Source organism: Bombus vosnesenskii, unplaced genomic scaffold, assembly GCF_011952255.1.
Source record: "Bombus vosnesenskii isolate JDL3184/JDL3185 unplaced genomic scaffold, Bvos_JDL3184-5_v1.1 scf7180000016273, whole genome shotgun sequence".
In the NCBI taxonomy this organism is placed as follows: domain Eukaryota; kingdom Metazoa; phylum Arthropoda; class Insecta; order Hymenoptera; family Apidae; genus Bombus; species Bombus vosnesenskii.
In genome coordinates, this window is record NW_022884342.1 from 1,014,353 (window position 1) to 1,040,892 (window position 26,540).

A 26,540-nucleotide genomic window follows, 5' to 3' on the forward strand; every position below is an offset into this window, starting at 1 on the left:
GTTCATAGCGGAACGAAACGGCGGGCTGCCGTACGTACGTAGCACAATAGCGACGCCAATAGAGGCCCAGGTTATCGTAAATCTGGACGAGCGATTAAACGTCAAGCGCGCGCCTCGCACGTTCCGTGTGGTTTTCGCTTCTTCCGAAACGCGGTCGAAAACAATGACGGCGTTGCTTTAACAGCCATTTGGAGTCTGGCCATTCGCTGGACGACGTTATCGGGCGACGGTGCTTCGCGGTTATCGGTCAACAAGCGCTTTTTCACCGTCCGTCGAATATCACCGTACAGCCTTTATATTTCGACGCGTAAATTACTCCGCACCGCCCCTCTTTCTTTATTCGTTCGCATCACGGACGCCGCCGACGAAACTCGATTAAGAATACGAAATGCTACTTAAGGTATTTAAACACGCGTTTCCCGTTTTTGTTCTACGCGAGCCACGTAGCGGTGCCAGCGAGGTTCGATAACTACAGGTCGCCTCCGACTTTGACGAGTTTATACTAAGGCCACACAAAAGTAAAGGCGAATCGATTAATAAATAACGTGGAATATATCGGGCACACTTTACGTCCACTTGCTTCGAACAGGGATAGAAATAGAACGACGTTTCGTAGGACGGATGAAAGGAGCAATGGAGGAGTTAGGAGGCGTTAGGAGGAAAGAGCCGTGCAGTTTGAAATGGAAACGAGATACAGCCACTGACAGCCGGAATAGCGTCGATCGCCTGGTAAATTCGCGTCTCGAGTTTTATTCGTCGTACGTTTCACTTACCTTGTCGCTTTTATTCGGCATTATTTACGCGACCCTGAGTTATTATTTCACCGAAAACACCGACTGGCCGTGTTCACGGGCGGTAAACACGTCTCATTCGCCGCAACACCTAACCGTTCCCATATATTTGCGTTCCGTGTGCTCGCTTTTTCCTACGCGCCAACCCCTTTCTTCCTCTTCGTGTGTCCGCTAAAAGCAACCCGCCTCGCGTTAGCGGAGTAAATTCAAGGATGAGTCATAAAGCGCGCATAACTCGCAACGACGCCGCAAACAGCCGATCGAGCCGACTCTCCTAACGAGATCGGGATTCGTTAAAATTTCTCTGGAATTCTTCGTGGCTCGTTCAAAGAAGCAAGAACGCGCTCGAGTAACCGGATAGCGCGCAGATACAGTTGCCAACGAGTTTTAATCGTAACGTAGTTCCGTGTTCGTACCCGGTTGATTCACGTTTATAAAAATGTCTGTGCCGAACTCCTATTTGCATGGTTGAGTCTTGGAATTTTCTATCGACGAAGGAAAAACAAACAGGGTTGTACGTCATTCCACACGATCGAAACGTATCGATCGGATGAAGTTACACAGACGGTGCCACCACCCATACAAACAGCGGAATGTCACGCTTAAATTAAACGACCAGATTTAATCGGCCGTCCTTTCGTGTACCGATTACAATAATCACCGGCGATCAGCGGTGCGCATAAAATTACCATAAATGAATCTCGCTGGTAATGCTCGGTATCTGCTCCTATGTCTGTTCCGACTGTTCTCTCATTCCCTCCTTTGCATTCTCTTTCGAGCAGCTGCACAGAGAGAGTTTTTCCTTTACGCCCATGTCGACACGGGGTGCTGCTAGGTCGTGTTTTCCGCAATCTGTCGTCACACCTGGATTCCTTTCCAGTTCCACGTATACTCCCAACGCTGGGCGGCGATCGCTTGGCAAGAATCGAATAAGGGCAACCACGAGGTGGAAAGGACCGTGCAAAGGTAAGAAATTCCGGGAAGCTTTAATCGGTCCGGAGAAAGGGACGAGTCACCGCCGCGGCCAATCAACGCCAGGTTAACACGTCTAGGTTCGCTAGATATTTGCGGGGGATGGCAAATCGGCCACGAAAAGTGCGAGGATTAGCCGGATAAATCGCTTGAGCATGGTGGAGCCTGGAATTGCCACTAAGTAAGAGAGAGAGAGAGAAAAAGAGGGAAAGAGTGAGTAAATGGAGGAGTTATCGCGACCATTTTGCCCAGTCTCCGTCTCTGTCTGATACTCGTACACGGGCGTCCTTCTCGTTCAGGGAACGACAGAGGAACGAAGCCTTCTGGCTCGTTCGGCCGTTCTCTAGCGGAGGCTGCAGTGACCCGAGAAGGCGATCAAGCGATTCGTGGGTCGTGGCTGGGCCGTATCTTCTCTCCCGTTCCCCCTTCGTTCGGCCTGTCTACATTTTTCACCGGCTCGAGATTTTATTTGCCCGCAGTGCCGCGAAATTAAGCCGTTTTGAGATATTTATGAATGGATCGGGCACCAGCGCTGGACCAGCCGCTCGAACAAAGAGGGACGCCAGCGCCCTCGTCCTCCGCCACCGCGCGATTTGCGACTGTTGTCAAACTAGATGCTGCTGCCTTTTCGTTCGCGCCAATCTCCCTCTTTCTCTCTCTCTTTCTCTCTCTTCCTACATCCTTCCGCCCTCTCTTCGGTATTGTCTATGGAATTCCTCGAATGGAGCCGGATAGCAGGCATATCTGCTATATGATGTCACGTATCCGAATACATTAGTCGCTGGTCATACGGTGGCTTTTTTTAGACGGCGAACGGACGAAGACGTGATTAAAAGTTAAAGTCGTGGTGAGCCTCGTTAAAACTTTTGGCAAAGCGAGCCAGAATTTCATCTTGTAGAATGCCATTTTCACTTTCTATGTTTCACGGTACGTGCATCTCTTATCTCCGAATGTCTTCTTTTTCTCTTTATCGTTTTTAAATGTAGCCACTAGTTTCTTTTTTATTCAAGGCGCTGCTATAAGAGGTACGAAGATAAGGTTATCAAAGTTCGATGCTCTATTTGTCGGCTGGAAATTTTACGATAACTGAGATCCGTTTCGAGAAAACGACCTCTGTCAACATGTCCAAAGAGTGTTCGCTCCGACTGTTCCAGTAACTCCATTCACTCGTTTGACAAACGATCGCGGCGTAATAATCTCGAAATCTCTGGCAGCGGCACCGTACCAATAAGAACCGACGTTATTCGAATCGTGCGATCGCTTTACCCAACTATGAAACCCGTCGTCTACGTCTATCGGTTGCTAGTGTCTCGTGCCCGGTCCCGATACCTAGGTACGACGAGTAATAGCGTACCAGCCGCGACAGCACACATCTGAGAACTTAAGATCGCGTAGGAGGCGGTAAAATATACTTCTTTCGTATTTCCTGTCGCGTCGATATTCTCGTCATCGACGGCAAGAGATTCGTGCAGCAGTTCGATGGGTGGCTATTTATGGCGAAGAACGCGACAAAAGATAGCGAGGCGAATGCAATCCGAGGAGAAAGAGGGATCGTCCATCTGTCGTCAGCCTAAAAGCAGTCTCGGCTTTGCTGTTCACTTTTTAAAATTATCGATCTCATCCAAATACGTTACACGTACCGCTCGGTTGACTTACGATCTAGACATTCTCGAGGGGAACCAGAGCAAGAAGCGATAGAAACACGCGTTCGAGCGGTTGCGACGTGGGTGTCTTTAATCTGTCGGGCAGAAACGAGAGGAAAGGAAAGAAAGAGCAGAAGGTAAATGGCGAAACGATCTCACGGGAGGCTATACGTACAGGTGCTCACGCACTCTTTCGTCACGCGTGAGTGTGCGTTGGTATAGCGTAGCTTCCATCAGGACTAGCAATAGGCTTAAATCCCGATTGGTTGGACAGCTCGTTTCGCTCTGGTGTGTGTGGCGAGCTATGCGTTCCAACACGCGCCTATGTACCGTGTCATGGAAGGGTGTAGAAGAAGTGGGGGTGGATATATATGAGGGTATGCCGTTCGTATATATACAGGGTGGTAATAAAGGATTCCGACAAGGATGGATGGTGAGAGGGGAGAAGTTCGCTCCATTGTTCCCGGTGGAACCCAAACGTCATCTATAAGGGTGCCTCCCATTATCTGCCGTGTATCTGCCTCACGCACACGCACTCAGCCAACCAGAGTGGGGACGCGTTACGCACACAACAGTGAAACCGGCGAGATCGGCTCTCTACCCAGATGCGCGACATGGCGGTGCCTTTCACGGTGTGTGGAATCGTATCTACATGGCGGCTGACTGTGCAGCTATTCCTTCTCTGGCAATAAGCGCTCTAATCTCCCACGAAATTGTAAAGTCACCTTGGCAGTGAAATTTATAAGAGAAGCCCCCGGCCCGGTCTGACGGCACGAGCAACGCGCTCACGTTGCACCTCAAGAAAAAAAAAAAAAAAAGAAAAAAAAGGAAAAGAGAGAAAGACAGGGGAAAAACGCACGTGACATCTAGTTGTCTCTTCTGTCAGAGGATACGCCTTTCTTTGTCTCGTCTGCTGGACCGACTGTACAAAATATTGCTGTTTACGACACAACGAGAGAAAGATGATCCGTGTTCGCATTCTTTCCCCAAGAGAGAACACGAGTTTCGGTTTCGTCGAGAGAAAAGGAAACGCGGTCCGATAAACGTGGACGACGATCGAGGACGGTGGCAGCGCGCGTGAGAAAGAATTTCCATTATTCGACGTCATGAAACCGTGCGAGCGCGATAACTCGAATGCTGTAGCGACCCGCGTAAATTGCATCAGTAGCACCGGCGCTGAGTTGGAAACGTTACTGGAAATGGTACAAAGCCGACAAATCGTCCATGTCCCGTAGCGATTGCGATATATCCTCGCCGAATACGACGCGTTATGAACGGTCTATGAGTGCGATTCGTGCGAGTCACTCGCGCACGAACGTCTAATTAGCATACGTGACGCCCCGTTTATTTTTTACTTCAGTTTCATTTCCTATGTTTGGTGGAATGAGACACGACGACGTTCGATCTTTCAAACGGCGACGATTCCAGCAAATTTGATCAGGAACGTAATGTTTCTCGTCACATTCGCCAATTCGTTTTACGTTTTAAATAATGCAAAAAATAATATTCTCTTGTCCGTTTATCCTTTTTCGTTGTGTTTCGGCTTAAAAAAGGGCGCTTACATTTGTTAATCGCGCGACACGCAGCATGCATAATTCTCGTCGTTGGAATGGTATCGCGGTGAAGCGGTTGGCGACCGAATCTCTCAAAAATAAACCAGCCGGCAGCACGCCAATCCTAAAATACACGTAATCTCGTGCGCGCGCTAAATGGAGGGCCTCGATACGATCCTCCGGATTAAATTTTAATTTTACAATAAAGAATGACGTATTAGAATGCTGTTGGCAAACATTCCGTCCCTCGTAAGAGTCGTAAGGGAGGCGTGCGTCCCCTTTCGTACATCCTGGCTGACGCCACCTCTCTCCGCCCCCATAACGGGCCAGCAGCGCGAACAACCACCCCATAGAACCCCTAAAACTCTAATTACGGCCTTACATTCCCTACCGACCGTCTTCTACCCCTGCTCCTTTTCAACCCCCCTCATATTTTCCAACATTCTTCCTCTCCAGCCGGGTCCTCCTCCTCCTCTTCGCCCTCGTCACTGCTACGCAGCCCTCTCCTCTGCACCATTACATGCAAATGCCACGGCTGTCTCCTTCCGCTAATAAAAGTCGTGGCCGCGCAATTTAGAACATCCGACGTACAGTCGCAACGGCTTCCGAAAGATACTCGAGACGAGACACGGAATAAGTTCGAGGAGCTACCGACACGTCGGCGAAATTATTACTCATTAGCAACACCCCGGAACACGACTGCGATCCCGGTGTTTTATGCTACCTACTGGCCGTGCACCGTTTGAATTGTTGTTTAAAATGCCGCTTAAATTATAGCGAAGCGGGTACACGTCGTCTTCCAGCGAAGCTCGTAAACGTTTTTAGTGCGAGTTGAAAAAAACCAGCTGTCCCCTTGTGCTCCCTTGCTCCTGACTAATTTTTCCAGTTGTGTTCGATCGTTTAAAATATTTAAACATTATCTTTTATCCGATAAAACATTCGTTCCGAAGATGCCGTAATAAGATGGAGCTCGATATATATTAATTAGACAGAAGTAAAATAAGACAGGAATCGCTCCTTTATTGAAAGAAACAATTGGAACGGATAAGATCTTGGCCGTAGGTAGCAGTAAGAGCAGGAGCAGCGATCGTCGCGGTGAGGAACGTTAGGACCCACATAATGTTTAATCAGAGCACGTTGCGGCTTTACGATATTAGTTCCCGTTACGCACCCTCCTTCACCCTTTCCTTCCGTCGATCTTTGCCATTCTTCGCCCCGCCTGTTCAACCAATGGACGGTGGACCGACCTTTCGGAATCTTCCGAATATTTCGAAAGTTACAACCCCGCAGTGTTTAACCTTCGACAGGAGATGGCTGAAATGTGTTTGCTCGACTCCCTTCCAATCCACGCATGGTGACAAGGACGTCGTGTACACTGTACATATTGGCCGAAGGATTATATCGCTTCATCGAATGGAAATTGTGGGTGGCTATCAAGAAGAATGTAGGAAAAGTTGAATGTACTCTGTGTGAAAGGAAACGACGCATGTATAAGAGTGGCGACTCGTGAATAAGACGAAGATAATTCGAATTGTGCAATGGAAATATTTTCATTCGATCGTTATAAGCTCGAATATGACGTATTTATTTGATGCACATACTCGTGCGGGAGGATCGACGAGAAACGATCTGTTGGCCTAGTTCAAGCTCTATCCTATCTACGTACGTGTGTTTAACTGCTAATTTAAGGTCTACCAAGTTCATTGTGGCTTATAACGGTGTTATTGAGTTCAAGGCGAACGCCATCTTCGCACTCGCTAAATAGATAATGCCTGCTCTGGATGTACCAATAGTGGACCACAGGATTTTGTGGCTCCCTGGAGGACTGACCACTGGGAAGTTCCCTATAAATCTACTAAGAATAATTCGGAGGGTACGGTTTTATTGTGAGCTGTTTATCGATCTTCACGTTGCTGCATTACGGAAAGAAACAAACATCGAACTAGACTCTCGTTTCTGCTCCATGGGGCCCCATTTCTCGCGAACATCGAACCTTCCTACTTGCTGATCCGTCCACGTGCCTCCGCGCGCTGGTCGATAATCAAAATCTCGCAAAAAATCTTTTGTTCAACCCGAGTTACCATAGTTGCGATTAACTGTTATAAAATTAAACGGACTCTATATCCGTTTGTTTGTTACGTCATGAGCTGGAAAGTCATTCTCAATCATTTCCACTACCCTCCGCTAGTCTGATTGTTTGATTAAATCGACCAGATAGACATCCATCCGCTAAAAATCGAGCCACGACTCAGCTTTGGAATGGCGAACAACCTACTAGAATCGTTTCTGAAATTTCGAAATCCGACGCAAACAAAATCTGCTCGCGGATCGTGCTGCACGATTCTAGTTGACTGCAACCGAGGGCGAAGAAGACTTTGCCAGGCAAACACGCGTATAATAAAAGTCGTAAGATAGGCGAATTCCTTCGGGAGCCGTAGCGACCGCCGCGCACTCCTCTTCAGTTTACTCGCTTCTAACTCCTGTCTCTCCCTTTCTCTCTCTCTCTCTCTCTCTCTCGTTTCTCCTCGCGATTCTTTCGTTCGTGCTCGCACGGATACGCCACGCGGACAAAGGGGAATCCCCAGCGCATGCGCTCTCGTCTCTTGGTTCTAGTAACGATTCCACCCACCCCTGTTATAACTTGTCTCCCCCACCAGCGACCTCTAGCCCCTCGTCCGACGACCACCATCAGCCTAACGCAAGCTACGGGAACGGACCTGGTGTGTACGTGTATCTGGACTTTCACACAGTCTCGACAAACACAAACGTACACCGTTTCACGACGTGAGTATCTGTACGTATCGGTTTGATGACGCGGGTGATGGGTTTGATCTGATTTTCCATTTCCAACGACCGAAATGTGCAATGTATTCAAAGCATCGAGATACGAGCCATAGCCGTTCAAAGGTTACATTTTTTTCCCTTAAAACCTAATTTCCTTTCTTTTTTTACCGGCTGTTAGCTTATCTCGCGGCCTCGTCAATGGGAGAGAAGAAACGAGTATCGCTATTTGTTTGAAAATCGTAAGTTATTCGATACGAGGTATTAGTGGAAGATAGCAGAGAGGAAATTAGTGTGTCTCGAGGGCGGTGAGTTCATAAGGGCGTGATCAGGCACAATTATGCTTCTTGTCGACCGAAGGACAGCATAAGCCGCGATTCGAACTGGATTAAAATATAATTGAATCGCGCCAAAGTTATAATTTCTTCGATCGGCAGCTCGTTAAGGGGACCGGCGCTGCGCACCAGGAATTAACTAAACGATCCGAGTACGACTCCAAAGTATCGAGGGATAAAAAAAGAAGAAGAAACGGAAATGACGCATATATTCTGTGGCGATTCGGAGGTTAAAGTCGCGTTTAAAGCAGCGAGAGCGAAGAATTGTCGTTTTTAGCGATCTTTAAGCGATCCCATGGCCTTTAATTATGTCCCAATTAACTCGCGTTCGGGATTCCAATCTCCGCCCTCGTCGCGGCTCTTTTTGTTTCTGCTCGAACCCGTCACTATCGACGCGAAGCACGAAAGCAGTTTCCACGGCCAACGTAGAGAACCAAATATGTCTACAAAGCGCACGACAACGATACGTAGATGGCCTCACACAGAGTCTCTTTTCGTGTACGTGTCCGCTCTTTGTGCGTGTGTGTATCGCACGTGTACGGTGCATCGAGCTCTTCTCCGCGCTAACACTGCGACGAGAGGAACACCCATACACATGTGTAAGCGCAAGAGCATGAAAGTACACGGAAATACACAGAGACAGGAATGTGCACTACGACTACCGGTCGGGTTGTTCACGTACATAAGTATAAAGAGAAGAGGCGTAATATCCTGCAGCGGAGCCGCGGGACGGTACAAAAGCTGGAAATGGAGCCTTTAGTTTTTATCGAGGGATAAAAGTCGTGATAAGCTGTATCAGGGGTGTACCGTGAAAGAGCACGGCGACGTACTCACGCGATATCTAGACCGGATCGGTGCCGGTGTGTGCAAGTGTACGTTGCCCCCTCTTTCTGTAATACGACGGGGGCCACAGTGAGCTTCGAAATTTCGAAGGTTATTGTACGAGATATTCCGTCGTGTCGTTCCACTCTGCAACCAAGGCGTCGCGAGACTTCCACGAGCGAATCGTGGAAAGCGTAACGATCAGGTTCGAGCGTCGTCGATAGAATGAAATTTCTTAATCGTACGCGAACGACGTTTAGTTTAACGAGCAACTTAATTCGCTCGTAATACATTTAAACGCTATACGATGTTTGCGGCTGGTTTGTCGAAACTACTTAACGCTATCGCACTATCGCGTATATTAATTCGTGCTAGAATTCGTTTACAATTCGTCGATAGTTGTTTTCCGTTCATCATGTAGCATTTCTATTCAGAGGTGAAAGATCGAGCCATAACGCGACAATTTCCAATTCGATGACAGTTATCTCGAAGGGCTCCGAGTTGTACACGCATTCCATCTTCGTCGAACGTCGACTGGATGTCCGGGGGACGGGTGCTCGATAATGGTTAGCCGACCGCGAACAATTAGAACGCCGCCGACTAAATTCCGAGTGGCGTAAATCAAGCCCTGATCGTTACGCGAACGTAAACATCGTAATTCTGATCAGCGGTAAATCTACCTGACATCGAGGTGGAGCATTCCGGAGCAATTCCTTCGTTCGGTATTGGCTATCCGAAGGCGTAGATTATACAGTGGAGTCTCACGGGAGAGGAAGGAGGCTCCAGCTTCGACTCCTCGTGTCCTTTTCCCTTTCCCCTGCCATTCTCTCCGAAGAGCAGAGAGCCGTGGTCTTTGCCCCTTCTCTTCGTCCAGGTCTCTCTCTCCTCTCTCTCTCTCTCTTTTTCTCTCTCGCCTCTCACGGCTAAAGGTCTATATCGCGCACCGTCAAACCTACCCGAATTGCTCGTCGTCGTGTTATGCAAACGGGCACATTTGTTACGATAGTACTCGCCAGGGGGTCGTTCTCCACCAGCGTGACATGGTATGGCGTGGCGTGGCGCACAGCCACGGGAGTAGCACGGCTATCCAACCGCGCCACGCTTTCCTCTCTCTCTCTCTCTCTCTCTCTGTTAGATCCGACGACTACGTAGTTGAACGTCTGAATCGCATTCTCTAGCCGGTGAGCACGTTTTCTCGCCTGGACAACGTCGTTTCGCGTGTCAGCGCTATGTTCGTGCAACTACGAAAGCGTTCCACTTGAAGAACGCCAACCACTGTCGCTAACAACAGAACGCGCAACAATCAACTGCCCTCGTTCGCGTTCATCTTTATTAAAGTTTCTCGCGAGCATCCGTTCTGGCGGATAAAGTAGAATTTCAGTGAGAAACTGCGTGTCGATATAGTCTGTTTCGCGATGCAAATTTCAAGATAGAATAGAAAGGGTTAGAAAAGCAACAGACGTTTTATGATTTCATATAATGAAAACATAAAAGGCGCTTGTACGAAAGAAACGTCGTCGATTGTTGGACGTCGTCGCATTTAATTAAATAATCGGTTAATTTAATCGACGATCAGGTAGAACCGATTTAAAGGATGGTCGATTTGTCGGTAGACGCCGAGGAATTCTACGGCTATTTAACGATCTTCGCACATCCTTATTCGTCACATATTTCACCGGATCGTTCTATCCTTCCCGTAAAATTTTATCGACCGTGAAAATAACACTCTGTCCGTGTTATATCTACCAAGTGACATTCTCCAAGTTTTAACGACCGTCACGCACCTCCATATCTGTCGGCTGAAACTTACCTCTTTCGATTTGATTTTTTCGAACTTTGTTCTATCGACGCGAGGTGCACGTGAAACGAGGCGTGCAGAAATTTTAACATCGAGAGAAACGATTTTTTCACCGGTTCGGATGTAACAGGATGACGCGTAGGGACGATTACATTTTCACGAGTAGGATTTCGACGCGAGGATCGACGGAAAAACAGGAAAGATCCTCGTTCTTTCTTTTGTCTACGATCAAATGAAATGTAAAACGCTGCCATCTTCATTTTGAAGCAAGGAACTTTGCTTCCGGTTGCACTGTGCATTCGAGCGAGCGTGAAACGCCGAGATGTCCCAAGTTTCGGTCGAGAGATGCAATTTTTCTCTTAAACGCCGCGCTAAAGTTGAAAGTTTCGGGCATAGCGATGAAGACAAGTTGGACGCAAACTCGGCTGCTTGCAAGAATAGGATATCCAACGAAAACTCCAAACGAGATGTTTGTTATAGTGGAACTTTTAGCTAATCGCGGCTACGCTGTCGAGGAAATAAGGCTCGAATTCACTCGAAGAGGCGGCAATTTCCTTTTCTACGCGTATTCGCCGTCGATGAGGACAACTTCTCTCGAATTAGTAATTGGATTTTGAGGAATTATGCAGCCGACAGTTAGCCGAGAACCGGCCTTGTGTAACATTATTCCTAACGAACAGAGAAAATTACCTCCCTCTCTCTCTCTCTCTCTCTCTCTTTGCAAAGAAGAAAAATCATTACGCTTTTACCAAAATAAAGAAAATCAAGTCGGACGATTAGGATACGTTCCAAACTCGGCTTCTCTTGCCATGCAAAGCGAATGCAACTCGCAATTAAGGCGCTCTCCTTTAAATCGACCGCGAAATTATTTTTCCGGTAATTCGAGCGACGACCTCATGAATTTCCAGACAGCATTGGTATGCAAGACGCTATGCGACGATCCAACCTCTAAACCTAAGTTTTCATTAGAACGGTCGTACCTACCGCTATCTCAATCCTCCTTCTCGCTAGGTATAATCGTATTTTAACAAAATCCTGTTAGCAGCTGAGAGCCGGCCAAACGGCCGTGGCGAGCGCACTATTTTACTCTAACTACCTACCATTGTACAATGCCTCAGTCTTTTGTAATTTCGCGAGCGCAAAATGTTACTAACTTGAATATTTAGCAGCGGCCTGCCGGCTCCGCCGAGAATCAAGCCGAATTTCCTGGAATAATTCAACCTGGAAACGTTCTCGCCAACCGAAAAATTGCAAAACCTCTACACGCACGTTGGAGAACTAGGCGAGAGAAATAACACGGCAGACGAAATATCATTCCTCTTCTTGTTCCCTTGTTATGTGTCTCGCGTATTTTTTTCCCCCCACGGTGCAACATCGGACGACTTCGAACGAAGGGGAAACGAAGAAGAAGAAGAAGAAATACACGCTGCTGGAAAAACGAACGAGCCGACTCGCCAGCTATCGAGAAACAGATAGCGCCGCCAGTGTAATTACGATAAATTGTTCCCCCTACGATAATTATCGGTATTCCTGGAATGGGATACGCCGCGAGTCCGTGTTTCTCCGGTTGCTGTTCACCTACAGTCTACAGTTCGATTTTTCCGACCCTTTCTTCCCGCTTGCGCAAATGGCAGCGCTGAATATACGATGGAACACGACACACACCGCCTCGACCACGGCTCCCCTGCTCATCTGTTCGCTGAACGAGTTTATAAATTAGAACACGCTCGTGTGCGGCTTCTTACGCCAGTCGAAACCGCAACTTGCATGTTCTCTTATTCATCCGTGCGAGACAAAGGTTCCGATACTATTTGCGTTTTCATAGACTTCACTGAATTTCAACTAACTCGGTAATTTCAACTTCCCCGTTGATGCAGAGAACGAGAATCTTCTGACAAATAGATCGTTTTAAACTTAAACGCTGCTGTTCCCTTCCGGTCTACGTGACGTTATATTTCAATAGACATTGTTAAAATACAGACAGTTTCTTTCCACATATATGCTACTTTCGTGTATTCCACAATGTTTGTTAATAACAAAGTTATTTAAAGAAAAGAGGAAGATAGAAGCAACGTAAAAATGATAAATAGCAGAGTCAATTGAAACAATAATAATTCGAGACAAAATAAAACTAATCGATTAAATTGAACAAAATCTGTTTAACGTTCATCTAATGAAATTTCCACGTTAAACTTGTTGTCCCGTTTGTAGAATACGGATTTATGTAAAAAACCTGTGAAACCTCGGACAGATACAACCTGATTGATTCCTATAACAGATACGAAGCCTTTACTTTCACTCGGCTGAAAACCACCATGATTTACGAACGTCACCAAGAGACATCGGCTTTTTAGCTCTTTCCTTGTCGTAATAGATTTCCCCGTAAACTTTACTGCTTTTTAAGGGATGGGAAAGAGCGCGCGCGACTCTCGACAAAGGGTGCGCGGTGAAAGTTTACGTCAGGTTTGGAAAAAAAAGCCAGTCTTCGGAATAGAGGTGAAACCGTAAAAAAGGCTGAAGAAAAGGGTCGACCTTGTAAAATTCGACCAGCCTTGGAGAAATTTTCTTATACTTGCTAATAAGTAGTAGATGTAGCGGCACATGAGCGAACGGAAAATACGAAACGAAAAAAGAGCGACAATGTGCCTTACGGTGCCAACGTTTTTTTCATTTGCTACGTACGAAGGTAAACAAACTACGAACAAAACATTATCGCCGTTGTTTCTTCTAATCGTCAATCGGAGTTACGTTTATAGTTTTGGTAATACCACCGATCGATATCAATAGACGAACGTGCTCTGTAGGTCATTCATTACAGCGGGTTACACAGTCGACTAGCGAACGTACAGTGAAACGGTAGACGACGAACGAGCGACGATTACGACCAGCATATACTACACTTCTGTACAGGTATTTAAAATTATTTTAATATACACCCACTATTACGATTTTATCACTCGTCTCTTTAACAAACGAACGCGTATAATAATCGATCTCGCGTAGAGAATAAAAAGATTCATTCGCTCTCTGAAAACGATGTAACGCGATTCTTGAAACAATCACCGCGGTGTATGTCTTTGAAGCTTGTTACTTTATTCAGGAAAGAAGGGAAAACAGCGAGATAATAGACAAATGCTTCGTAGTAAATATACTTCGTAATATATAATATATATCGTATAATATATATACAGGGCGGTTGATAACTGGTGGTGCAAGCGGAAAAGGGGTGATTCTACGCGAAAAAAGAAGTCGAAAATATAGAACAAAATTTTTTTAATTTTTTTTTTTAATTTTTCCATCGAGACAACGATCTACGGTGAGATCCGTTATAACACACCGCACGCGTACCGAGCGAAAATTCAAAATCGATTTTCTCGAAAACAGTCTCAAGTGAAAAATTTTTATTCTATATTTTCTTCTTTTTTCGCATAGAATCACCCCCTTTCCGCTTGTACCACTAGTTACCAACCACCCTGTATATCGTATAGTAAATATATATATCATAGCTGCGCGAAGTCGATATTCGCCATAGGATTCTATTCGATCGCATAACATTCTGACTGGACGTTTGGTAAATCTGTAACGACTTGTAACGTAGCACGCGACATAATCGTTTGCATATTATCGTTGTGAAAATAAAGCGTATCGCCGTGAAACGTATACGTGTGGTGACCGGGCCGGAGAATTTCAGCGAAGGAAATGAGCGAAGAGGATTCGAGAACCTCGAAATAAAGCATATCGTATGAATAAGTATGAATGGAGGCAGACGATACGCGTACTTGTAACGAAACGTATATATACGTATATTTGCAATTGGCACGTTTGACGTTTAGTTTCTATGGCATTGAAAAACTAGTAGTTGATAATACTACTAATACTAATAATCGTTGTCGATTATACGTACATCGAGTATGAAACTTCGCCAATAAACAAAATTACATAAAACACACAAGATCGATGACTGATAGTAGAATAAACAAGACTAATTGCTATTGCATATACATATATATTTCAATAATCGTGATTGGAAGCTAATGAGAAAGAAAAGAAAAAGGAAAGCATAGTTAACTCGTGCTTATGACGATCCCACAAGGTTTACCTTGAGTAACCGAAAATAACCGTCGAGCAGAGAGGTTCGAGGCTGTTCTCTCGACCTGAGAAAAAGACAGAAGGTATTTTTCCAAGAAGGCTTGAGTGTGAATCTACGGTGACATTTAGAATCGGCCGGTCGTCCGGAGGATTTGACTGGTATGATGGGTTCGGCACGCGACAAAACGGGGTACGCGCCGTCGTATGACCATAAAATAAACGTTTGGGGTGGCGCAGGCGGAGGCCAAACCTGGCAGCGCATAAACACTTATATAACAGCAATTAAACTGCTTTTAAGGCCCATAAAACTGCAGTTTCAATAATCTCAGTGACAACACGGTCCTGACCTGGCTCCGACTTCTCTCAGCCTGCGGAAGCGAGGCTTCCCGCCGGAATTCTTGAACGCAATCACCTTCCAAGATTACCCTTAACGTCGCGCACTTCTCCAGCCTCTACCCTCGACAGAATTTCTTACTTGCGGCAATACAAACGAAAGGATACCCGAGGGGTCAAGTGAAATAGCCTTGTCGTTCAAAAAGATAAAATTCCTACAAATGAAATATCTATTAATTTTGTATTATACTATCCGAAGGTCCATGATATCGTCATTTTCAAGAAAAAATGACCATTCTTTATTCGAAATTTCAAATTGCGTCGCTCTTCTTCTACCGTTTGATGGACTCTACGGTACAGCGTCGGACGAGAGTGGGATAGGTGTAAAATAGGGAAGAGAGAGCGACATAGAGAGAAAATGGGAGGGAGCGAAGGCGGGTGGAAACGAGCAGAAGCCCAGGTAGGGGAGGTAGGAACGATGAAATGGGATAATACGGACGCTGCAGGACGCGGCAGCCATCATCGAATGCTAATGAGGGGTTGGCGGCTTTTGGGGCGGAAGATTCAGTCCATGCAGTGGCGCACTGTTGCCAGAGAAACGGTCTGATTATAAATTATACATTATCTCGTGCTAGACCTGTGTACACACCGAAATCCAAGTAGACGTCCGCAGGCTACCGAGCCCTCGCATCAAAATGCGCACACCCGTTTACGGACTAGAGATAGATTAAAGACTCGTTGAACTGCGGTATTATGGAAAGGTGGCTGACAAAAATTACTCCAACCCGTCACACCCTAAACCTATCGTCTGGAATAATCGCCGGTCGATTTATCTTTCACTGTAATAGATTATTTGTCCGATGTAACTCGTCGTCCTTGTATGTAGCCGTCGTTCGCTATAAAATAATATATAGCGAAAATATTATCACGACGATATAATGCTATTTGTAGATTGTCTAGCCGTGCTTTATATTTTTGCGACAGGAAGTAAAATAAATGCGCCATGTTTCCCAGAGTGCGCGTCAACGGTTCAACGGTGAGGTAAAAAGAGGAGGAGCGCAGCTTGTAATTTAGAAGATTTTACTATTGTTGCTCTTCTCCGTTACGGTTACGGGGGTAAACGATTCCTGGAACGACACAGCAGCAGCGAGAGTTAATCAAGGGGTGGAGAAAACACGGCACGGCTGTGCGGTATAGTCCTGAGTAAGCTAACAAGAATGTTTGCTCGCGCACTGTTACCAGCAGATCGAACTGTTTATAAATTATACATTATCTGCTGATTGCTAACCATACACAAAATGCAAGTAGATGTTTACTAACCAACGACTCTTATCGTGAAAGCGTCAAACATTCCGCAATAAATAGAATTATACAACTATCGTACAAGTTTCTCGCATTTTTATACTATTTCGAAGGCTTCCAACGTCTTCGTATACGATTAACGAACGAAATTAATATTCATTACCTATCCAACATGACTGTTGGCGACCGTCAAAATAGCGAAGATACAATTGCTCGTAGTTATATAAGTTATTGACTGAAAATTTGGTCGCAGTCCAGGATGAAAGTACGCAACGAACACAGAGAAAAACAGACTCGCGGAATATCCATGGAGCCATCAGCAGGCCGCCGATCCCTGACCTCAAAATGCAGTACGTTCACATACCACCAGTGAAAGATTAGATATATACGTATCTGCAAGTTAATTCTGTATTATAAAATGGATGCGGTTCTTTCCTAATTTTACGACGCGAAACGCGCGCGTAAGACGTATGCATAACTTGTCGCAATGCGCATTTCTCTCTCCGCGAAGGAAGCTACAGCTTTTCAGTTAATCACCGTCGACCCTCTATCGTCATACGTTTCAAACATATTTCGATGTGCATAGGTCTAAAAAATATTCGACAGAGGAGAAACGCGTATTTACGCGGGTACGTAAATTTTGCTGCAGATAGAATTTTAAGGTGAGATGCCATGGTATTCTATCGGTACAGGCTTCGAAGCCACCCAGCCACCAATCCCAATTCTATACTGGAAAGCGTAGTACATTCACGTACCGGCGATAGATTATGTCCATAGACACGACGACGGATATTGCAGCGAGTGGAAGAAAAAGAATGACGCCGCTTGAGTTGAATTCAAAGTGCTATTTTTATATTACTTCATAGCGAATGCGACAGAGTATCGCGCAATTTCAAAACTTGCCCTTTCCGACGAATTCCAATTTCGGAAATCCTTTATTTATTATCACGTCGCGAGGCAGCTTTTTCGACAGTAGACGCCTTCGTTTTAAACGCATCTGTAGATTTATCGAAAACTTGAGAATTTTCGCAGCGAAGAAGCGAACGCGAAAACACGACGTGGCAGATTTTAGCAACGAATTTATCTTCGTCGTTCCACAGTCCATAAAATAAAGCCGGGGGACGTTAATAAAAACGTCTTGACTAATTTTACAACGCAATCGCTGAGATATCCCGGTGGAGAAGATGGCGGGTCTGTGACTCGCAATTGTCGATGCAAAAGAGATAGGGGAGGAAGAAATACGCCACGGATGGACGATGCATTATGCATCGTGTGTCCCCGGGCTAACGTTGATTCGCGTACATAACTTCAATTACAATTAGTCAAGCATCCTGGAGGTCTCTGTGCAACATTCCCACAGGTATTTCGGCTGACGCACCCCAACTTCCAAATGCATTAACGTCACGTTTCCTTCGCGCTCTCGACGCGCACAGACGTCTATCGTGGATGGCGCCGGAGAAGCTACGTATTATCTCCTAAAGCAGCAATTCTAAACCTGCTTACAGAATCATGTTTAAAAAACACGAATAGACGCAGACGAATAGACGGGACGCAGCGCGGATACGATTGTGACTCGACGCGAATTCGAGTCGAAGATATATACGTTGGTTTAAAAATATCGCGAATCGTAATACGATTCAGATAATAATTCTTCAAAAAGGCATTAACGTTCAATGATCAATTTCACTGTCGAAGATATTATCGAAGGAACAGGTTTATTCCCAGAGTAGGATCGGCACGACGGAACATACAAAGGCCAATTGTGCTTCGTTTATATGAATAAATTTGGATGTGATTTACCAGCAGGTAACTGTTCCCATCGTACACTAGCGACTTCCTGTCGTAATCGCACCCGTATTCCTATTTGAAATTATGATCCACCAAATGTAAACAAAACATCGCGATAAGTCCAATAGGTGAAGTTTTAATTTCACCTAATCGCTATTTACTGCGTCATTGTGAGCCCGTAATAGGCCATATAAAACATAGTCACGGGTATAATTTGCGGCCAACATTATCACGCTGACGACAGGTGTATACATGTCCTTCTTGCATGCGCAACTAACATAAATGAATAGGGTACGAGTCGGTAGCACGTGCTACCGGCACCAGGATTCGAGTAAACGACCTTTAAGCGGTGCCCTTGACTTTTCTTGACACACTTTGGAGCGCCACACGGACCGCTTGCGTTCTCCAAGGACACTTTTTTTACGTCGCAATGAATCCGCGAACAGCGCCATCTTATAAAGGCGACAACTACGGGAATCATCTGGGAGAGATCAAACGGCAGAAACAGGCGTACGAATTAGCTTTAAAACAACTTATTTCACGGGTATATTGTTAGGGGAAATTGTGAATAAAGTTTAATGGCGCGCGGCCACTGTTTTTTTTTATCGCTTGAATCTTTTCAAGCTTAAACTTTTACTGCGAAAAAGAATCCTTTACGGATTGACTATATATGTGAAAATTGGTGTATTCGTTCAACCTATGCGCCTTCGATCTAATCCGATTAGCCATCGACGAAAGAAACAATGGAGAAGAAATTAGTTGTTGATAAGCTAATTGTCACCTTGCGTTGCTGAATAATTTAATAATCTGTTTTGGTACGATGGTTTTGAATACGAATCGCGGAATCGATCATAAAACCGAAAATGTGACCGACAGTTGAAATAGAAGCCATGAAAAACTGGTAATCGTCTCGTATGATTGCGTTTCGTGAATGAAACCGGCTCTTACGTTCGAAAATATGGCTGCCATATGTGGCAACAGCGCACGCTTGAGAACAGATTGGCCCCTGTGTGTTTGGGGTCTTGTTTCATCTCCTTGGTCGTTTCAAGCTGACAATGTCAAAATTCCGCTCAGCATTGAAATTCTTTAAAAACTTGTGAAACGTGCAAGCCTCGCTTACTATGGTGATAAGTACCAGAGAGTAGAAATCTCGTCTTCAATATCAACGCTCCGTAAACAAAATTTTTAGCCAAAATGTTTCAGCGAAATAACTACGACAATAACAATGAGATGGTACTCACCGCACACGACTCTGTCGAACGGGCTCATCCAATCTGAAAGCAAAAATAGAAACGTCGTAATTAGTGTCAATCGATCCGATACGGAGATTATCGGGCGCTTCAACCCACCCGTGAAAAGCATGCACACTTCAGATAAACTACCCATACAGGCAGACGAACCGTACACACACAGCAAGACCAAAACATTCGTCGAGAAGAGAAGGAGAAAGAGACAAAGAATAACAGAGGAACGAAGAGGACGCATGCAAGTAAGCAAAACTTATTCCAAGGGATACGCAATTAGAAAGTAGGAAATTCGCGGCAACTCCAGCACGCAAAGCCTTCGCTGCAACTTCGCCTGCTGGAAAAGTGGATTAGAAGCACGATCGTGAAACGTTCCAGCGCACCAGCCGCTTAATCCCGTTCCCATTCTGTCTGTTCCGTCGATTAAACCGAAATGTCACTAGATTATCCTAAACGTTGATTTCTGTACCCGCCGTTTCACGACAATGATCGCAACGTACGGTCCGATCGGAACGACATAACCTCTTATTTCAGCCGAGACATAGCGGTATCTCGCGACATGCGTTGCCCATGAGTACAGTACAACGTCTTCAATTAATCGCTCGGTAGACTAATCGCGGACACTAACCATTCCCGGCATAGAATTTATCCCAATAAATCTCTCGGCTGCGTTACATTCGAGTGACTACCGCGAGAGACGGCGTTCCCTTCGTTCTCGGCTCGTAAAGTTATTCTTACGCACTCGTAAACCAGATAAGGACTTTATTGAATCACGAATAGACACTTCTTGCGAACGTTGCCCGATAAAGCTGCGCTATGGAGGATGAAAAAAGAAGACAGTTCTCCGCGACCTTTTTTTCCCTCTGTTGCTTATGCTCAAAGGCAAATATTGCCGTACAAGAGCCCAATAAAAACCAACGTCGTTATAAATTACATTGAAGCACGTGTTGAGAAAAATCAGACACTGTCTGTACCGTTATGATTTAAACGTCGATTTGATGTTATCAAGTCGATACCATGATCGTTCGTTTCACGAATACCGTATGACAATAAAAAAAACATTACAAGAAGCACGCATTAAAATATGTTAGAAAGACTCGGCGGGTATGGCTTACATAAGTCAAATTCTTCTCTCGTGCGTGTTCCCAGTACCCGTTAGCCGTAGGCAAAATTTTCTCCCTTCGAAAATACGCAATTCACAAACATTGGTTTAAAAATAACCAGAAAACTGGTTGGTATATGATTTATGGCAAACGTTAACACGTTAGGATGTACATTACTTACAAATATAATGAACAAATCCTTTCTTGGCATCTTCTGTTCGGGAAAATGCACGGAAGCGTGGTAATATGGTGCAAGAGAAACGTTATTGTACAGTATTGATAGCCAAACGAACTTTGAAAAATAATTTGTACATTCAACGACGATTAATGGCTTCATCGAACTGTAGTCGTACATGGCGTACGTATCGTGGCGCGCTCTATCAAATTTCGTCGTTGCTGTAATTTTAAGCCTGAACGCTAGGAGGTGTTGATTCGTATAATGTGTGAATTCTACGCGCCATTTGCATCGAGCGAATGAAGCAAAATTTTCAAGCAATTGTTCGTTAGAAAAGCATAAACCAACCGGTTGATAAATGACGAAGTGAATTAGATCGATAGTTATTCAAAAACACGGTCAAACGTATATCGTTATTGTGAAATTAAGTGTGGCCATTGTCCGTTGAAAATTCTCTGACGAGATAACATCGATTCACACGAACGATATCGCACGATCTTTCAAGAAAACGTTCTATCTTCAGTGCACAAGACAAAGCAAGTGTGCACGTATCACGAAAGCCAATTATATATGTCGGATTGGTTTATTTTCATTGGTGTGCGGCATCGGAAACGAATCTTGAAGAAGCCCCAGCCCCCCTCGTTACATTTTCGATGGAGGACGTGCATCGCCTCGTGTGCAACTCATCTGGACGACCGCGACGACACGAACACGAAAAACAATGCAGACCGGTGAGTTGAATTGCTTTTAAAAACACGTACACACGCGAATGCTTTTCACGGGCGTCGTTGAGAAAAACACAACGTCGACGACGGATTTGTCCGACCGTCACAAATACGGCAAATGGCGGTAAAATGCCGTCGGCACTTTGTTCGCGCTAATACTGCCTCGAACAAAGGCGCTTATACGACCTGTACTCCGAATGCATTATACACAACACAGAGAATGGCTGGTCGCTGGAATCGGGCAAAAATTTCAGGTCTACGATGATCACATTGCAAATACCGCTATCGTCCGATCAACTCTATTGTTTCTGTAAATTGGAAATCGACGAAATTTTTACGTATTGTTTGTTTCGCCGATAACAACTTAAAGCAATAAGAGGAACAAAATGGAATTCTACGTAAATTAACGAGTCTGTCAAAGAACGGGTTTATGTTCGTGTAACGTTTGAAAAACGCACATGGCGCTATTTTCAAGTTACAAAGTTGTACGAAAGCAATGTGAGCAACGTACCTGACCAAGAATAATGACATGCAAATGGTAAGTGCGCGTTATGGAATAAAATTATTGTCGATTCGTTATTAATATCGGATCTACTGAACATAGAATATCTAGTTAATTCCGTTCTATGTATCTGCTATGACTTTTTCGACGAGTTATGGTAATAACGTAAATTGGGCCGTTATCATCGATCGATCAGATATAAATTATGTTCATATTGCTGATAACAGATTGAGTTGATGTTGTAAAAGTACAAAATAAATCATAAGGTCGAAAATAAATAGGTTAATATGATTAGCTACACGAGAAAGCTACACATATTAATATCTATACCGCTACAATTAGTTTTATGGGATATTTCTATTCTAGTTCAGGTCACGAGCAATGGCTCGAGCATGCTTCTAGCGCATTTTACGAAACATTCGAGGCATAACAATGTTCTAACAACTACATACTCTACATAGTTGCCCCCTGTAGAAAGAACGACTGTAAACACGTGTAGCGTAGGTCAGTTTCCATCTATCGCTCGAGATTCAACGATTTGTCATTTGCGAATATAATCTCTTACACGCTATTTCTATACTTTTTATGCTCTTTTTATAACACAAATATAGAGCAAAAGAAAGAACATTAAAAAAGGACATATGATTTCGCCACGCACAATAGTTAAAAAATGAGCAAAAATTTATAATTTTGTAGATTTTGTACATTTTATAGTTCATGTATTTTCCATGATTCCGACCAACGATAAAACGTTGCTATTATCGATTTTACACGAGATGATAAATTTAGATTCGAATCGAGCGTAATTTATTGTTTCGTTAATTTATTACTACGAAATATGGTGGACGTTTTAACTTGCAAATTTCTGCCATTCTCCGTGGCTAGCGATAAATACAGACATAAATAAAACGGCAAATTCATTATTTTTTAACGATCATTCTGCTTGTACTTTCATCCAACGGTACGTATACAATTATATCGTTATCTCTGACGCATTATCAAGAACAACATCCGACGTTCGGTCATTAATGCGTGTAGCTACATACGTTTCAGAACCATGCTAGACATGAAGCGGCGTCGAAAGCAAGTCAAAGGAATACATGTTACGTATGAAATATCAGCAAGAATCAGAGAGAAAGACGGAAAAACAATTACGGACTTACCGGTGATTGACATCCATGGATATCGCGGTATGTCCGAGATGCCGGGTTGTCCGGTGGTAGGTTGTTGGCATGATGTCAAAGGATCAACGACAGCCGATGCAGCGGCGGCCTGATGATAGAATTGTGCAGCTGCAGCCATGGAGGCGGACGCAGCGGAAACTGCCGACGAGGCTGACGCGGACGAGACCAGGCTACCAGGTGTAGCGCCGTTTTGATGATGATGACCAAGGGTATAATTTACCATCGGATCGGCGGACGTTGGTGCGACATTTCCGGTAAGACTGGCGGTATAACGGCAAGATTTGTCACCGGCGGTGGCGGCGTCGACAGCCGCGGCCGCGGCCAACGCGGCGCTCGAAGCCGCGGTCGAACCGAAGCCTGGCACCATGCTGGACGTGGCACCGAAGGCCGCTGCCGCTACCGCTTGTTGTTGCTGATGATGATGGTGCGCCGCTGCCGCCGATACGTATGGATACATGCTAGAGGTGGTACGTGCAGCCGGTGACGTAGAGGCTGAACTTCCTGAGTGCTGTGGACTCGAGCCCGTCGGGCTAGGAGAATTGTGCTGTTGCGCGTAATTCACTGCCGCGGCCGCGACTGCAGCCGCGGATAAACTCGATTCTAAACTTGCGGTGGCCGGACTTGTCGTACACGCCTGGATCGTGCCGGGGTTCGCGCTCGAGAACAACTGTTGATGATGGAACTGTTGGTGGTACTTAGGTAGCATACTATCGATTATGAATTTCGAACTCATATCGGCTGTAGCCGGTGCCGATTTCGGACTCGATGCCGAAGACACGCCCGGACACAGAGACCGGGTCCAGTGTCTCAACACCGACACCGTGCCGGCAAATCTGCCAGCGGCTGCTTCATCTTCACGCACACTCTTCCACGCCGATCACCGTTCTTATATCACTAAATAATATAATTTGTCGATCTTGGATCGATCCAAATTTTATTTGCACTCAACGCACGTACACGATTATTGTTCGATTATTCGTTTTCTCTTTATGTCCCGTCGTTTCTTTCTCACTTTTCGTACTCAATCGTCGTCGTAATAGTTCTTCTTCTCCTCCTCCTCCACCTCCTCCACCTCCTCCTTCTCCTCCTCTGCCTGTCTTTCTACTTTCCCTTGTTTATCCGTTACCTTTGACCCCCACTTTGATCGTCACTTACGCAACTTTACACATTATCACAGAAACGATAGCGGACGCGAGCGAACAAGAATGGATATCGCTAGTAGGCGGATGATCGCGATTACCGGATAGCTCGCGACGGCAGACGGCACACCGGAACGTTTCCAGATCATTCGTTTCCCTCCGTCGCGTGTCCTTTTGAACGATCGTGCAGTCGATCACAACACCGGGCCGAAAAGGATCCACTGTCCAGGTATGGTTTTCGGGTTGACGTTACGATTCCTTTATGGTAATTACGATTCCTTCCACATCGGGACGACGAGCGACAATAAAGCAGCGGGTCTTTCGTCGGTCGGGCCCACCCAGCTGATCCAACACAGCGGTCCCAGTGAGGAAATTGGGCTGCGACGGCGATCGAGGCGACGGCACGAGGAGAGAGAAGAGAAGAGAAGAGCGTGGCCCCTGTCAGGTGTTAGAAGCCGTTTCTTGCGTACTTCTCGGATAGTCGACGAATCCTTTATGGGCCATGCATGAAGGTACTATAGCCCCCTATCCCGAACGCCGCGTACTACAACCCACGGCCAGCTAAATGTAACCCCTTACAATAATGGCGCCGCTTGTCTCTCCGTTCTGTTCCCCCCTCTCTTCTACGATCCTCGAGCGCGCTGGGGTACCAGCTGGTAAACAGAGCCGACCAATCGCGCCGCTCCCTTATCCGAGGTGGACCAATCGCGGCCCGCCTAGGCGCGCCAAGATGAATGGCTCTCTCTCTCCACACTGACTCGCCTCTCTCTGATCTTCGCTGCTGCCTATACCTCCAGCTCTCTCTTCGTTTCTTTTCAGCCGCGGATACCTCTCGTTTGCTCTCGCTTCGCTACACCACGCTCTCGCGTTTCGTCCATACCACACGTTTCTCTCCGCTTTGCTCTCTTCGGCTCTGTCTGCTCGACACCGCTCTACTCTCTTCTCTGCGTTCTCTCTTGCCAGTGCAGTCCTGTTCACCACGTTGCCTTATACCCAACACTGTTGTGCAGCTTTCGGACGTCTCGCACGATACGTCTCTCTTTCTCTGTTCTCCTCCTCCTTCCTTGTCCTTCCTTTTCTCTACGCTCTCTTCTCTCGTTTTCTTCCTTGCCGCTCCCTCTTTTTCGTGCTTTGCTTTCTAGCCAGCCAGCAGTTTTTTGTAGATTAGCCTCGCACGCGTTTATCCATTTTTTCCCTCGTCCGATTCTCCTTCGTTTTTACGCTTGCCACGTCTTTCGTTTCGTCTCGTGCCTCCACAGTTTGCTCGTGTCTCTCCCGGTCAGCTCGTAAACACGCCACCCACAATTTCTCCAGTTTGAAATTTCGTATCGATCTTTCTAATCGTACCCGTAACTTTCGGTTTAGCTTGCCTGGGATTCCGTTGGTCCGTCCGACGGTCTCCGGTTTTCCTCCGGGATCACCACAAATTTTCGCTGCGTTTCTCCCTCGTGTCTTCTCTTCTCTCTTATCTATCTCCTTTTATTATCTCGTCCCTTTCGTCTCAAACCAAAGATTTTTTTTTATCTAACTCCTCCCTCCCTTCGAACAATCCACACCAGACCTTTTCGCTCTCTTGGAGCACGATTCACGATTGCATCGTGCTTGCTCCACCGATGCTCCGCTCTATCGGATCTACGTACTTTACCACGGAAGAAGATACGCAGACTCTACGAATCGATCAGTTAACAAGCAATATCGTCGCCGTGTTCACAATCGGTTTTCATAGCCACGGTTCTCCGCGCGAGCATCTCGGTTTCCTCTCGGAACGACTTCGATCTAGATGGCGCTCGATTCTCTTACGATTTAGCCGAGACCCGCGGTTCCTCTTCTCTTTCCCGTTCCCGCGAGGAATATGCAAGCGAAACTGGCGCGTTCCGCCAGCGTCGCGTCGTCTGCTCGACTCTTCGAAACCACTGAACTCGTCCTGGTCGGAATAGCGGCGGCATTCCTGCGTTCTCAGAGTGGTGGCGAAGGGTTGGGGCAAGAAGCGACTCGCGGGCCCGTGGGAAGGGGTTACTAGCGAGACTAGTTGCGGCCAGAGGGGGGCCGAGAGGGGTGGACGGTCGCGCGAGGGTGGAAAAATAGTTACAGGGGCGGGAAAAGTTCTCGATCGCGAGATTTCTGCCGCTGCAGTGGACAGAGGTGCCTATTCGTTACCATCTCGCGTCCGCGAAGGACCTCTCCTTAATTGATCGCCTTTCTTTTTCCATTTCTCTTTCCGCTCGTGGGACGGCCACCAAGCTTCATTACGCTCGATGGCT

General features: G+C 45.9%; 1 protein-coding gene and 1 long non-coding RNA gene across 3 annotated transcripts in view; one reads left to right on the plus strand and one right to left on the minus strand.

Moving 5' to 3' along the window:
- Positions 1 to 26,519, minus strand: part of LOC117242284 (homeobox protein abdominal-A homolog) — a 33,201-nt gene extending 6,682 nt beyond the window's left edge. The window contains exons 1-2 of one of the 2 annotated variants that reach the window (XM_033508824.1): positions 23,120 to 26,519; positions 19,449 to 19,481 (exon numbers count right to left, since the gene is read on the minus strand). In XM_033508824.1, the coding sequence (XP_033364715.1) occupies positions 19,449 to 19,481; positions 23,120 to 23,873 (787 nt within the window). In that variant the 5' untranslated portion in view covers positions 23,874 to 26,519. The remainder of the gene's footprint in view (positions 1 to 19,448; positions 19,482 to 23,119) is intronic. The other variant, XM_033508825.1, reaches the window with a different exon arrangement.
- LOC117242286 lies at positions 13,527 to 23,126 on the plus strand. The gene is made up of 3 exons (XR_004495217.1): positions 13,527 to 13,605; positions 21,354 to 21,460; positions 23,010 to 23,126. It is a non-coding gene; the product is annotated as an uncharacterized LOC117242286 (long non-coding RNA).
- Positions 26,520 to 26,540: the final 21 nt, after the last annotated feature.